The following is a 14049-nucleotide window of genomic DNA, read 5'->3' as shown; positions in this document are numbered from 1 at the left end:
GACATACTGGCAAATTTTCAATATGCATCATTTGCAGCCGATGTGCGAACAAAGAAACTCTTTGCACCATAAATGTTTGAGTTCAACTTGATTGACATGGGGTTACATGGGGTCATGGACTTACTGAATATTTTGTATAATCCATCATAATTGGAAGTACAAACATTAAAATAGTTTGGCACTTGTAGACAGTCTCACTGCATGAGCATCCCTGGCATTTGCAGGGGAAACATGTTTATGGTGAAGAGAATTGAAAGCATGTTGGCCTATATGATTAATGACATTGTATTGGTTTTTAATACTGTCCATATGCATTAGACAACCCTTGTTTACTTCCAAACATTGCATAGGCTATAGGACATTGGGGTCTGCATTTAATTTCTAAGCTGCAATAAAACTGTCTACAGAAATCACCTGGGAGCAATCTCATTCACCCCGAGTTCACAAGTTTTATAGATAACCTCATATAACATGCGCTTGCTCTTACTGCGACGCTCCCGTAGTTATTCTCACTCTGCTGAAACCGTTATAGAGCACCAGTTGTGACTGATTTACTACAACTCCGCCCCGTCCTGTCTGACTCGACCAATGAAATATGAGTGATTTGCATGAGGTTCTCTGTTGGGCATAAAGACACGCTTGGAGCGCTTTGCCGCAAACTTCTCAAGTAACTTGGGGCACTGGCCACACTTCGCTACAACTCTATTTGGAGTAGCCTTCTACCACAACACGAAGAAACCTGGAATAACTTCACTGCACTTCAGACCTGACAAAAAAGCACTTCATCAGAGCAACTTCATTGACTGGACCACCTAATAATATGGGCAAAGGCAAATTATTTATCTTGGCAGTTTGGATATACCTACAGAGCGTTTGCACCGGTTTCTCATTCACGGATGAGGACTTTATTTTCGGTAAGTAATGCTATTCAATATAGCCGTAAGTCTTTCATCTGCACGGGGAAATATAGGCTACACATGGAGTCCCTCAAAAACAAGTTGTCATCAAATAAGTCGGTACACATGTAAACACTGGTGCAGCTTGACCTGGCGATATTTGGTGTGTCCAAATGACCGGGAGTTAACTTGCCGGGACCTTCTCTTCTATGAAGTGAGTCACCTTTTGGATATTTACGCCTCTGGCGTTGCCACGCCAAGCACCAGAGCAGAGTTGGGCAGAGAAAGGAAGTAATTGGCGTGACTGCTCAGTCGCCTCAAGAATGATTAATGTGTTGAGACGTGTGATGCGCTCACCAATTTACAAAATTGAGGTTCAGAGGACCTGTGGTGGTAGAAAAAGAGAATAACTTAAAATTTCCAAAATAAGTTTTATGTGAAGAGGGACTGAATGAAATGTTGTGCGCCTGGATGATTATGTGAAGCTGGTGAGCACTATTCTGAAAACTTTTTTTTTTGCAGCTAAAAATCTCTTAAACCTACTGTAATCTACTGTAAATCTACTGTAAATCTACTATGTCTGCAACCCTTCATGCATACTTGTGAAGTGAACAAAAAAGTAATTTTTTTTAAAAACTCACAGACATTGAAATGGACTTAAAAAAAATAGAGGTAGGGACCCAACGTTAAATCATTGTCTCATCCATGTTTGCACAGGTAACAGCACCACAAATGACACAGCATGGTTGACAGACTTCTCAGACATCGAGTCCAAGTTTGCCCTGCGGACGGCTGAGGACCCCGATGATGACCTGTGCTACATAGAGCCTGGCCAGCCAGACAGCATCATAGCCTGTGAATTCAACGTCACTGCCAAGACATTCGTCATCATACATGGATGGACGGTAAATAGTAGACACCTTGCCATTAACCCATTTTGTCCTAAGCCCTTTTAGGGAAAGGGTGCCCTCTGCCTATTAAATCCTAAATATCGCTGCCTCCGAAGCACATACAAACATGAAATGAGTTGCATTTAAAAGCGAGGACCCTCGTTTTTCCTTAAAATGTGTTCATGCAGCTCTAACATACCCACATTTTTAATAAAACAGCTCAAATTGCAAGAACCTTAATGCAGCGTATGTGTGTCTCCAGGACACAATGGGTTAAACCCTTTGTAGCCACCAGTGGAAGGTTCTACTAGTGGATGAAAAGTCTTAACTATAGTACTACACTACTACAACACTACGTGAAGTGTTTAGTAATACATTACGACTTGGTCATTGCAAATCCGGTAAACAACATACACATAACAATGGTCTTGTCTGAGATTTGTAAGCCATTTACATCTTGGTTATCTCCACACCAAGAGTGCAGATGCCCAGATGCGAAGAGGCTTGTTGTGTGCCTATGCCATTGCCCTGCTGTATACTGTATTGCCCTGATGCAATAGGCCACACGTGGAGAGTTGGTGTGCAGATGTTAGTGTATATTGACATAATGAGTTTGTGTGAAGGTCACTGGCATGTACGAGAGTTGGGTCCCCAAGCTGGTGACTGCCCTGTATGAGCGCGAGCCCACGGCAAATGTCATTGTGGTGGACTGGCTTCACCGAGCTCAGCAACACTACCCGACCTCCGCCGCATACACCAAACTAGTTGGACGAGATGTGGCCAAGTTTGTCATCTGGTTACTGGTAAGACTAGTGTATTTTTCCTCTCTTCCTCTGTCTTTTCCTTTCCTTTCTTTCTTGAATAGTGATCATGGATAAGATTCAGATGCATTGTTTTAATCACCTACACGATATTACATTGTATCAGTACGTTAATTACATTATATTACATTGTATGAGTACGTGGCTGTATCCAGTCAGTTGTTGTATTCGCATAATGACACACCGAAGCAGTACTAGCGGTAGTTAGCGGTGTTGGTGTGGTGGTGGTGATCTCCCAGGTTCATCGTGATGGCAGGCATGCTGTCAGTGTCTATTGTGTAGTGTCTCTCTGGTATGTTATTGTGTAACTTAATTGTGATGGCCGGGGGTGAGGCAACCTTTCAGCATTTCTCTCATTCCATTCCCCCTTTTCTTTTTCTCCCATCCCCAGGACGTCATGGATTATCCCTGGGAGAAGCTCCATCTTCTTGGCTACAGCCTTGGTGCACACGTGGCAGGGATCGCTGGACTGCTGACCAAAAGCAAAGTGCACAGAATCACAGGTAAGACACCGGATGCCTTAAAGTTGGGGTTGCAGGTTATGATGTCACGGTTGGGGAGATCTCTCCCTGGGTTCTACTGTAAGGTTCTTTTCAGAGACGATAGAGACTATTCAGAGACTATAGAACCTTACAGTAGATGGGGACAGTGGGGACTTCTCCCCACCGTGACATCATAACCTGCACCCCCACCTTTAACCGACAGTGTGAAATGGGCAAACTTCCTCTTCTGTTCTTCTGAGCTCTGTCTCCATCCAAAAAAAATGACTGTGTGCATGGCATTCGCCATTACACCCCCGAGAAAGTCTTAACTAGAACATAGGGTCGTTTGTAGCGGCGTCCTGTAAACATTGTTTCATGAAAGTAGACTGTGATGGTTTTCCCCTTTTCAAGCAATCAAGCTCTGAGGTTTTAACTTTAGTCTAATAAACACAGTGATTCCAGTTGTGTACAGTCTAATTAAGTACACATGGCTCACATCAGAGCAAAGCGTTGGGGTGGGGGGTGGGGGGCACAAACACATCTGGAACTCACACACAGCGCAACAAGACGCTGCAAGGCTCACCAGCGAATGTGAGGGCCAGTCTCATGTCTCTATCTTACCCTTTGTTCTACCACTGGGGTTTTGTTCTGCACACTCACATGTCTCCATTGGTAGCCCCTTAATGCACGCCGTACCTCCAGTGGCACGTTCTAATAGCCACTGAAAAGTTAACTACCATAGTACTACAATACTACGACACAAGACAGGGCTTTTGGTAATGCACTACGACTTGGTCATTGGCATTCTGGTAACAGCAAATTTATAACGCCGTCTTAACGGGTTAAAGTGAAGAGGGGGTGTATACAGAATGGGACATCTATAACCCTTACTGATCAAGAAAGATGGGGTACCACCCTAGCTGGCAAGAGTTTCGGCCATAGTAATCACTAACCATCATCATCATCATCATCATCATCATCTGCCACCAGGTCTGGACCCCGCCGGACCCACCTTCGAGTACGCCGACACCCAGAGCTCCCTCTCCCCGGACGACGCCATCTTCGTGGACGTGCTGCACACCAACACGCGGGGCTCGCCCGACCGCAGCATCGGCATCCAGAGGCCCGTGGGCCACGTCGACATCTACCCCAACGGAGGCACCTTCCAGCCCGGCTGCGACCTGCAGAAAACCATGAGGATGATCGTGTCCTCTGGCTTAGCAAGTAAGATACTCTTTTTAAAAAATATATATTTGTCAAGCCTTTATTTTTATACGACTAGACAGTGAAGGTGGTGACAGGATGTAAGTAGGGAGAGAGAAACGGAGAAGGGTAACCAAAGAGCCCGGGCCAGAATCGAACCCGGGTCAGCCGCGTAGTAGCAGACAAGTTCCCTATCGTTAGCGCCACAGTAGGGCCAGTAAGGTACTCTTTTAATAGGCCCTTAGTGTCCTAACTTCATAGTCAGGTCACAATCAACAGCTGTGTTCCAGTAAGTCAGGATATTAATGCTTTTCAGTTTGTTCCGAGCAGCTCCTCTCTAATTGGTTTGAAATTTCTAAACAAAAGGCCAAAGTGTGCTGCACACATGTGCTCACATGTTTTCATTTCGTTCTTCTTCTCTTCCCATGTCTGAAGAAGGGTGTTTACCCGACGTTAGGTAATAAAAAAAATGTGTGAGCAAAAAAATCCTGGTTGAAGCGGACTTTCATCTCTATCTACTCATTTGGTTGTTCTGCTCCCAGGTCTGATGTTTTTTGGATGGCCGGGCTTTAAAGTACTCCTTCCTCTTCTCTCCCCTCAGACATGGACCAGATTGTCAAGTGTTCTCACGAGCGCTCCATCCACCTGTTCATCGACTCGCTGGTGAATGCGCATGACCACCAGATCGTGGCCTACCGCTGCAACAGCAAGGAGTCCTTCGACAAGGGCGTCTGCCTCAGCTGCCGCAAGAACCGCTGCAACAAGCTCGGCTACGAGGTCAACCGGGTGCGCTCCCGCCGCAGCGCCAAGATGTACCTGAAGACCAGGGAGATGATGCCATACAAAGGTGAGGACAGAGGTCAAAGAGATTATTACATGACATTGTCCTTAGCTGACGCTTTTATCCAAAGGGACCTTCAGTCATTTTTTTAAGTACAGGGTGTATTACAGTCCCTGGAGCAGTGTGGGGTTAGGTTAGGTGCCTTGCTCAAGGGAACTTCAGCCATGGAGTTAGATAGGGAGTGGAAGGGTGGGATTCGAACCTGCAACCCTCTGATTTAATGTCCATCTCCTTCATGTCTGCCCGAAGATTATTTGATGCCCTTTGCGAGAACTGTGTCCAATCAGGTCTACTCCACAACTACTGTAGATGCCAGAGTTCCTAGTTCAATTCTATTCCATAACTAGATGGTATAAAGACACAGGTGAAGAACCGTGCAATGGGAAAAGTATTACAAAATCAAGAGTTGGAACTGGAGCATATGACGCGTGGGGGCCCATAAAGACTAAAAAACGTTTCTCAAGAACAGCAGAACACGAGCTGTCCCAAAAGACTTCATCTCGTGCAGACGGCTTTCAGATGTGTCCATAAGCCGGGTTGCCATGGTTATTCCATTGTTACGCACCACTGCTTCAGCCGTCCATACGGAAGAACTTAATGTAAAATGTATTCCAAAATAGATGCCTTGAAAACCTGTATTGCATCTGAGCAATTGTTTCCATATTTTTGGCAGAACTACTGACCCATGTCCCCCAGAGTGCTCCTTGTGCCTAATGTTTTTTTTGCCTTCGCGCCAGAAACTTAAATTCCTTTTGATTTATAAAATAATGGCAGTAAGGGAAAACTCTAGGTCAATATAGAGCAGCCAGTGAACTGGTCTTTAAAGCTATTTTTCACTATATAGTCACATATCAGAGATGAGATGATTGGCTGACCTGCTGTGAAACTAAGCACTAAGCAAAGCTTGAACATTGGCAGAGTTCTATGTCACTAATGGAGTTGCCTTCACAGAGTTGAAAGACACATGTGTGCAGAGAAAGAGTTGGAGATTGAACACCACTGCTATGTCTCAGATAGTGTGTGCACTTGTGCACTTCGGGCACAATGTTTTAGAGCGTAATTAATACACCATACACACTGAAACACGAACACTGAAGTGCACAAGTGCCCCATTTGAGATACAGCACACCAGATAGTGCAAGTCAGGATTGCTGAGGCATTTTGACGGAGGTCCAAAGGGCGTGAGATGAGGTGTGATCTTTAAATAGCCCCAGAGGATTTCCTGGTGAAGTTGCAGGTGTTTCTAGTAGGACTGGACAGGATGTCATTACTTCTGATTATGTCGGCAGGAGCATTTCCTTCTTCTTTTTTTTTTTAGAAAGTGCGGTCAACTCCCAACTGTTTCTTACAAGGTCTTCAGGTGCGAGCAAAAAGCAAAGTTCATATTTAGTTAAAAAAAAAAAAGCCACACTCTTGAGTGTAATTCTTGCTGTTTTAATCTACTGGGTTAGCATGACAGACAGACGTTTCAGCAAAAGCCTTCTTCAGCGTCTTCAGCGCCTTCTTCTTTTTTTACTAAATAAGCGCTTGCTTCTTTTAACGTAGTATCCGCTTTCCCTCCACAGTGTTTCATTACCAAGTGAAGATGCACTTCTTCAGCAAGGATGATCTGAGTTTCACCGAGCAGCCCCTCAGAATCTCCCTCTACGGCACCCATGATGAGAAAGAAGACCTCAAATATATCTTGTAAGTAGTCACCTGAAAGCAAAATGCAATTGATCGAAGTAAGGGATTTAAGAAAAATGAGTCACTTGCTTGACAAGTACAGTAACTTGCCCTCCTGTCATGGCAATGTGACTAATAGCAAGGGTGCTATTTTGCAACAGTATAATTATTATTATTATTAATAACAAGGGTGCCCATTATATGAACAAAAAGTAAACTCACTGACACTGCCACATGCATGGTCTAATCTTTTCATTAGGCTACCTAATCCAATTAATTCTCATGTGCACACAACTCAGAGAGGCAGAGAGAAGAGAAATACACAGCAGTTTTTTGCTTTGTTAAGTTGGAATTGAATTCTCTGTTTAACCCCTTAGCGCAGAGCCTCTGTTATATCCTCAAAGTCACCTAAATGGTAATGACAAAGTCTTAATCGGTTGCTGAAGACTTTCTGCACTGTTACAGCATGTTGTTATGATATAGTTGAGTTGTTTTCAGTAAAGAGTGAATAGGTCAGTCTACGGGCCCGTCTGCAGTAAGAGGCTACTAGGATAATGAATTGAATCTAATGGTGGCTGCTGTGCCTGCTGTGTCTCCATCTCAGGCCAGATCTGAAGACAAATACCACAGTGTCCTTCCTCCTCACCACTGATGTGGACATTGGAGAGCTGCTGATGGTGAAGATGGCGTGGGACAAGGACTCATACTTCGGCTGGAACGACTGGTTTAGCAGTAGCCAATTTCACATCCGCAAGCTGCGAATCAAAGCTGGGGAGACACAAGCCAGGTACGGTATCTCACACGATCATCTCCTCCCTTTAGCTATGTTCACACACGACGCTGCTAGTTACTAGCTTCTTGCTCGCTTGTCTACTCGCCATGCCCCATGGAACGTTCGCTAAACGTTCCCGCGGCTTTAACTGCCAATGCACAGGCGAGAAGTACCGAACTCTGCATTCCAATTGGTTACTCGCTTACTCGCCTCGCTCGAAGTTAAAATATTTTCAACTTGGGATCCGCCCACATCGTATCGCTTGACGCTTGCACACTACTCGACTACTCGCCTCCTCGTCTTGCTGAAACACATAGACATTCTATTGACTTAATTCGCTGAGCGAGTAACTAGCAGCGACGTGTGTGAATGAGACTTTTGTGTTGCATTTCTTTTATAAAATGTGCAGTGTGAACATTTCTATGGAAAGAGAAGCGGGTAAAACTTGTTTTGAACTGTTGAGGGAAATAAATTCTAACAAGTGCATATATTCTCACAGAGTGATCTTCAAATCAAAAGAGGGCGAGTTTTCCTATCTCTCCAGAGGAGGGGAGCCTGCGACATTTGTCAAGTCATTAGAGGAACAACAGAGTCGCAAACAAGAAAGGTAAGAACTGTCTTTCTCAGGGTTCTTTTGTCAATATTCCATCGCTAATGACATAGCATCAAGGACTCATGTCATCTTTGTTCGTTTACAGACTTCATAAGCGGAAGATGCACGGAAGCGCCTTCGAACAGGATACTGAATAAGATGAACTTGAAAGACCTTCAAAGGACCTTGAAGACACACTTTTGGGGCGGAGTGAAGTATGGACTTGTGCCTCTCTGTTACCTTGTTCTCGATCCTAAGTGAAGTTCGTATTAGTTATCCATTTCCACATTCTCCTCAGATTCCACTGCTGCTTCCGTACTGTCAGACACCATTTTCTTTCTCTGCCTCAACTACTTGAAGTGCTGTTTACACAGGTTTCAGAAAATAACTCAATATTTGTTGCTAGTTTATGAACAATGCAGAATGTAATTACATGTGAATTGTACGTATAGAGTATGCCTGACATTGTAGTGGTTGAAAGCATGAGCGAGACCTTTTTTTATTCCCTTTTTGCCTGTGGGGTTTATGTGTGAAATGAGTCTTAAGTATTCCTTCAGATGAAGAAATTTCGATTCAGCATTCCCTCCAAATTGGTGCCTGTTCACCATTGTAAATAACAATCAGAAACAGAGACCGTGCTAAATTAGCTTTGCTCCAGTTTAGAAAGTGATGTGGGTTATACCTGTAAAAAAATGGCTGTACTGTGTACGGTTAAGGTATGTCTAGTGTTATTGGATGGTTGTTTGGCCTAGTTTAGTGCAAAAACTACTGGCTTAAATATGTTTCTGACTGGAAGGATTAGTGTCCCAAGGGGTGTTTAGGTGTAGACTCTGTTACTGTGGTAAGCCCAACTAATGATGGATGTTTGTGTGAATGCAAATGGTTGATAGCAGTGAGTAGCTGTGAGAAATTCTGTTGTATATACCGGTAGGGGAGGGGACAGGATTCAGTAGCATTTGGTGTCCTGTTCACGCGCACTTATAATAAGCACTGACCCGCTGGGAAAATGCAATGCTAAGAGCAGACCCTTGTATTACTGAGTCGGTCCTTTAATCTTTGGTCACTTACGTAGTTCATTCTTTTTTTTGCTGTATCCTGCACATCATGTCTGCAGCTTTCTTGTAAAGATGGCACATTCATACTACCTGATATTTGTCTTATGACTTGTTCAATCAACTAAGCATTTGCGAAGAAAAGGTTTTCTTAGTTATTCACGTAGTTACTCACCTTGTATTTAACTGCAGTCACACCATCAGAGATGAGATATGGACGTGTTACTTTTTTTTTTAACCTTTTCGTTATTGGTCATAAAAAGCAAATGGTGAGAAGTGTTTAAATTTGCTTTGTTACATATTACAGATGAAATTTCTTGCAACTTTTTTATACTAGCATTTTAGCATGTATGCAGTTTGTTTAAATATGTGATCAATCATGCTGTGCCTTATCTTCTTCATCATCATTCATTCATTTTTCATCATTTCATTAATTCATTCACTGTTACCAAAGCATAGGGACCAAAGATTGTCATTAATATCAAATGGAGGATTGGGCTGACTTTTGTAGATAAGTGTTTTTGTTTTCTTCTCAGTGGCTACGGTTACATGACGTTTTTAATTCCGAATTAATAATTCAGAATTAAATAGTTTGGTGGAGTTTACTTTTATCTTTCATTTAATTCCGAATTGTGAAGTGTTAACATGACGTTTTCAAAGCGGAATTAATCTTTAGTCCGAATTAAAGTCAGTTAATTCGGAATTAAATGTCTCATGTAAACGTAGTGAGTGTGGGTATTCTGTACATTGTGACCTGTAGTCACCTTTCGGGATCAGATCCCTGTTGAATGAAATGACCCCCATAACTTCACGTCTATCCAACTACTGTTTTATGCTCCATTCCTTTTTTGGGAGGATATGTACAATCATTGCCTTTTTAAAAATGTTGTCAAATACATTGTAAAAACTTTGTCAAAAGTTTCTGTTGCATTTTTTAAAATGACAGCACAACACGATAGCCATACATACACTAACAATGTTTCGTATTTTATTTATTGAATGTATATATTTGTATATGAAGTCTAATATATTATGCCACTGTTCAATTGTGTGTTTTTTTTTTATTATTCCTTCAGAATAACATACTTCCTGTATCGTGTATTTTGATTAAGTTGGCTTCAGTGAGCGAATCGCTATGAGCTGTGCCTGTTCACCGTTAAGAACAAAACAAACAGCTTGTATATTTCATATGTAATAAACTGAATATAATGTAAGTTAATTGTGGTGGCATTTTTAAGTGTTTGTGATAAATGTCTAATATTCTATGTCAACATCACATGTACATCTATCTCAAACATCTTAAAATATGGAAACATCACAGAACACATGCATATAATAAGTGCACCATTAAACATTCTTGCTGTATATGACAAAACATGTATACAAGTACTACGATTTAAAAACATTTGGTGCAGATGGGTTCGCTGGCAATCCGACTCACTGGTTGCTGAAAACTACATCATAATACATACATACATGCATACATACAGATTATGTCATTAGTCTTCATTACCAGTGGCATGCACAGACATTTTGGGGGGCAAGTGCTGAAGGTGGGGGAGGGGGCATGTGGAACTTCCAGAAGCCTTACTGGGCTAGCCACACTATAATATCGGGGCATTATTGTCACATGCTTTTGATTGTGAAGCATTTGTAGATTATCATGTCAACATGGACCACAGTACATTGTGGCAAAAACACTTTAAAAAAAGAACTTTCAAAAAGGGTATTTGTGGCCAGTAGGGTAAAGGGCCAGGTGCTTTAGCACCACCTCGTCCCTACCTGTGCATGCCTATCATTACCGTGTTGGTAACAACAAGCTCACAATATAGGCTCTAGGTTACTTTTAAAACTCTCTCAGCTATTCTCTCTTTCCATGAAATGACATGTGTTCAATGAGAGGTTACGGTTATCATAGTCGAGGCCATGGGGCCAAGTCTCTGGTCTCGGCAATTGCTTTGGGATGAGTAAAGGTGAAAATAGAGGGATAACTTGGATTTGGTTGGATTTGCTAAAGCATTGGATTGACTACCCAAAACTAACATGACATGTTTCAGAAGATAGCTTAGAAAAGAACAGACTGCCTTGCTTATTCCCTATACTGAAAAGTTTAATGCCCCATGTCCAGGTTTCATAGATGCATTTCGGCCCAAACCCATCCTGTGTGGATGGACTGAGGACGGCTTTAGGCCAAAACGCGTCTGTGTAACCACATGGTGAGTTTAACTTTTTTGTAAAGAGAACAAGCTAGAGAGTGTGGTCTTTTCCTACCCTATATCTGATGAGTTCTATTGGACACACACCCAAACTATCCCTCAGTTTGAGTTTAGCTATAGAACAATTGATAGGCTATTTATCATGAAGTAAAACTGAAATAATATAGGATCCTCTTCTAATGAGTACAAGTTTGAATTGTTTTAACACACCTCAGAACTTCTGGTAACACCTTACACTTTACACATTCACAGTGAATCTACCACATTAGGTACAGTTTAATTACCAGTGTAACAATATTTAATATCATGTAATACCAGTGTAATACTGTGTACCAATTTTGTACCTACAGGGTTATGGTCGGTACATGGTATTACACTGCTATAACATGGTATTAAATATTGTTACACTGGTAATTACACTGTACCTAATGTGGTAGATTCACTGTATAAGTGAACCATTCAAATAAAGTGTAACCAAACTTTTTTATGCACCTCATATAGTGCATGAGGAGAGCTGGTAAACAGGAAATATTTCGAGGAAACTGTATGACCCAATTCTAGCTAGAAATAGCAAAAAAGATGTCATTCTTAGAAATCCAACTGAGGCGTCCAACACAGTTGGCTGCAGACAGCTTCCAGATTGTCTCTCCCACTCAAGAATCCTGAGAACTGGGCTTCACCTGGGGATTGGCAGACAACACTCGGACAAAAACACTCCAACACTAAACTCTCTCTCTCTCTCTCTCTCTCTCTCTCTCTCTCTCTCTCTCTCTCTCTCTCTCTCTCTTTCTCTCTCCAGCTGTCTCTCTCTCTCTCTCTACAGCTCTCTCTCTCTCTCTCTCTCTCTCTCTCTCTCTCTCTCTCTCTCTCTCTCTCAAAGACATGGCGAATGGAAATAAACACATCCTCACAAACAACAAACAAGCAAATAATTGATGATTGATTTATTTGCTTGTTTGTTTGTGTAGCCCCTTGCCAGACACCGTCCCACCACTGGAACATAGTAGGGGTTGCAACAGTAGGTCTACACCACTACGATAGTACACATGCACCTTTGGTAATTACGACTTGGTCATTGCCATTTCTGGTAACAGCTAATTTATAAGGCAGTGTCTTTAATCAGCCATCCATGTATGCATTCTGGTGCATGTCTGTCTGTCTCTTTCTCTCTCACTGTACGTCTCTGTCTGTGTATCTCTCTCCCTCTCTGTCTCTCTCTAACCAAAACACACGTGCTGAGTCATAAATAAACAAACAGTCATTGCCAAATTTGAGCACACGTGCACACACACACACACACACACACACACACACACACACACACACACACACACACACACACACACACACACACACACACACACACACACACACACACACACACACAATTTTTCTCCCTCTCCCTCTCCTCTCCTCACACACTCTCTGTCATGCAACAACACAGCTGGTTGTGGGAGGGTTTCATGAGCAAGTAAGGACTACCACTACTCTCCTGCCAGGTACTCCAGGAACTGCAGAACAGAATCATAGATTCTGTGAAATGTGAGAGGTCTGTTGGAGTAAATATCTGCACACAAAATAAACAAAAGCACACACGTATAATTAGATGGTGGAATGATGACAAACAGTATAACCAACTTCAATAAATAAATAAATAAATAGGCCTACTTGATGTTTTCAACATCCTAGACAACTAATAAATGAATTTCCGTGCTTTTAATGTTTACTCCGGATAAAAGGAAATGTTTCTGAGCAACCTTAATATTACAGCTGCAGTCGCAGCTGTGTAATAAAAAAAAAATGTTCCAATACAGATTTTAAAAATATTTGTTTATCAAAGGTAAAATGGGTTGTCTGATGGTCAAGTCAGCCTCTTCTCACTGTAGGCCTATTTAACCCATTTTAACCTAAGCCCTTTTTCTGAAAGGGTGCCCTCTGCCTATTAAAACCTAAATATCTCAGCCTCCGAAGCACATAAAAACATGAAAAAGGTTGCATTTAAAAGCTAGGACCCTCATTTTGCATTAGAATGTGTTCGTTAAGCTCTAACACCCACATTTTAATTGAGAAAAACTCAAATCTCAAGAACCTGAATGCAGCGATATGTCGCCCCAGGCTAAATGGGTTAAATGTCCATTATTTCCTAAATAAAAGTTATTTTGAGTGTTTCAAGTAGTCTAATTGTAGCCTAGTATATCCATGGGCTATTGTTTGTTAATGATTGTTAGAGACCATGTGACAAAGAATGTCATGGGAGGAAACCTGTGTAGCAGGTGGAGAGTGGGAGGTGCACGTGCACAGGGGTGGAGATGTTTTAGCTTTGATGAAGTTGATCATTGTCATCCTTCTGATACCATTAGGCCTGCTATTTTTTGGCTGTTTCATTCTGATCAATATCCAACACATAGAATCAAGTCAGAACAAATAAGGCGAATTTTACTTGGACTACAACAACAGAAGCCTATTCTGTGAACTGAAGGGGGGAAAAAACACTGCACTAACTTGATAGAGTTACGGTGTTAAGGTTATCATTGCTTTATTACAGTAGGACCCTACTTTCTTCAGAAACATAAACTTCTGTTCAGACGGACCCTGTCACACTCACACCACCAACATCTC

The 14049-nt window shown here is 42.1% G+C and overlaps 1 protein-coding gene across 1 annotated transcript; it reads left to right on the top strand.

Moving 5' to 3' along the window:
• Window positions 1-671: 671 nt before the first annotated feature.
• Window positions 672-10433, top strand: lpla (lipoprotein lipase a). The gene is made up of 10 exons (XM_063201149.1): window positions 672-914; window positions 1614-1801; window positions 2410-2589; window positions 2999-3110; window positions 4080-4313; window positions 4894-5139; window positions 6699-6819; window positions 7403-7585; window positions 8070-8177; window positions 8269-10433. Exons 1-10 carry the CDS (start codon window positions 821-823, stop codon window positions 8318-8320), a joined length of 1518 nt encoding a protein of 505 aa, XP_063057219.1. The 5' UTR covers window positions 672-820; the 3' UTR covers window positions 8321-10433.
• The last annotated feature ends 3616 nt before the right edge of the window (window positions 10434-14049 follow it).

Source organism: Engraulis encrasicolus, chromosome 6, assembly GCF_034702125.1.
Source record: "Engraulis encrasicolus isolate BLACKSEA-1 chromosome 6, IST_EnEncr_1.0, whole genome shotgun sequence".
Taxonomy (NCBI): domain Eukaryota; kingdom Metazoa; phylum Chordata; class Actinopteri; order Clupeiformes; family Engraulidae; genus Engraulis; species Engraulis encrasicolus.
This window is presented reverse-complemented; position numbering and strand designations above follow the sequence as displayed.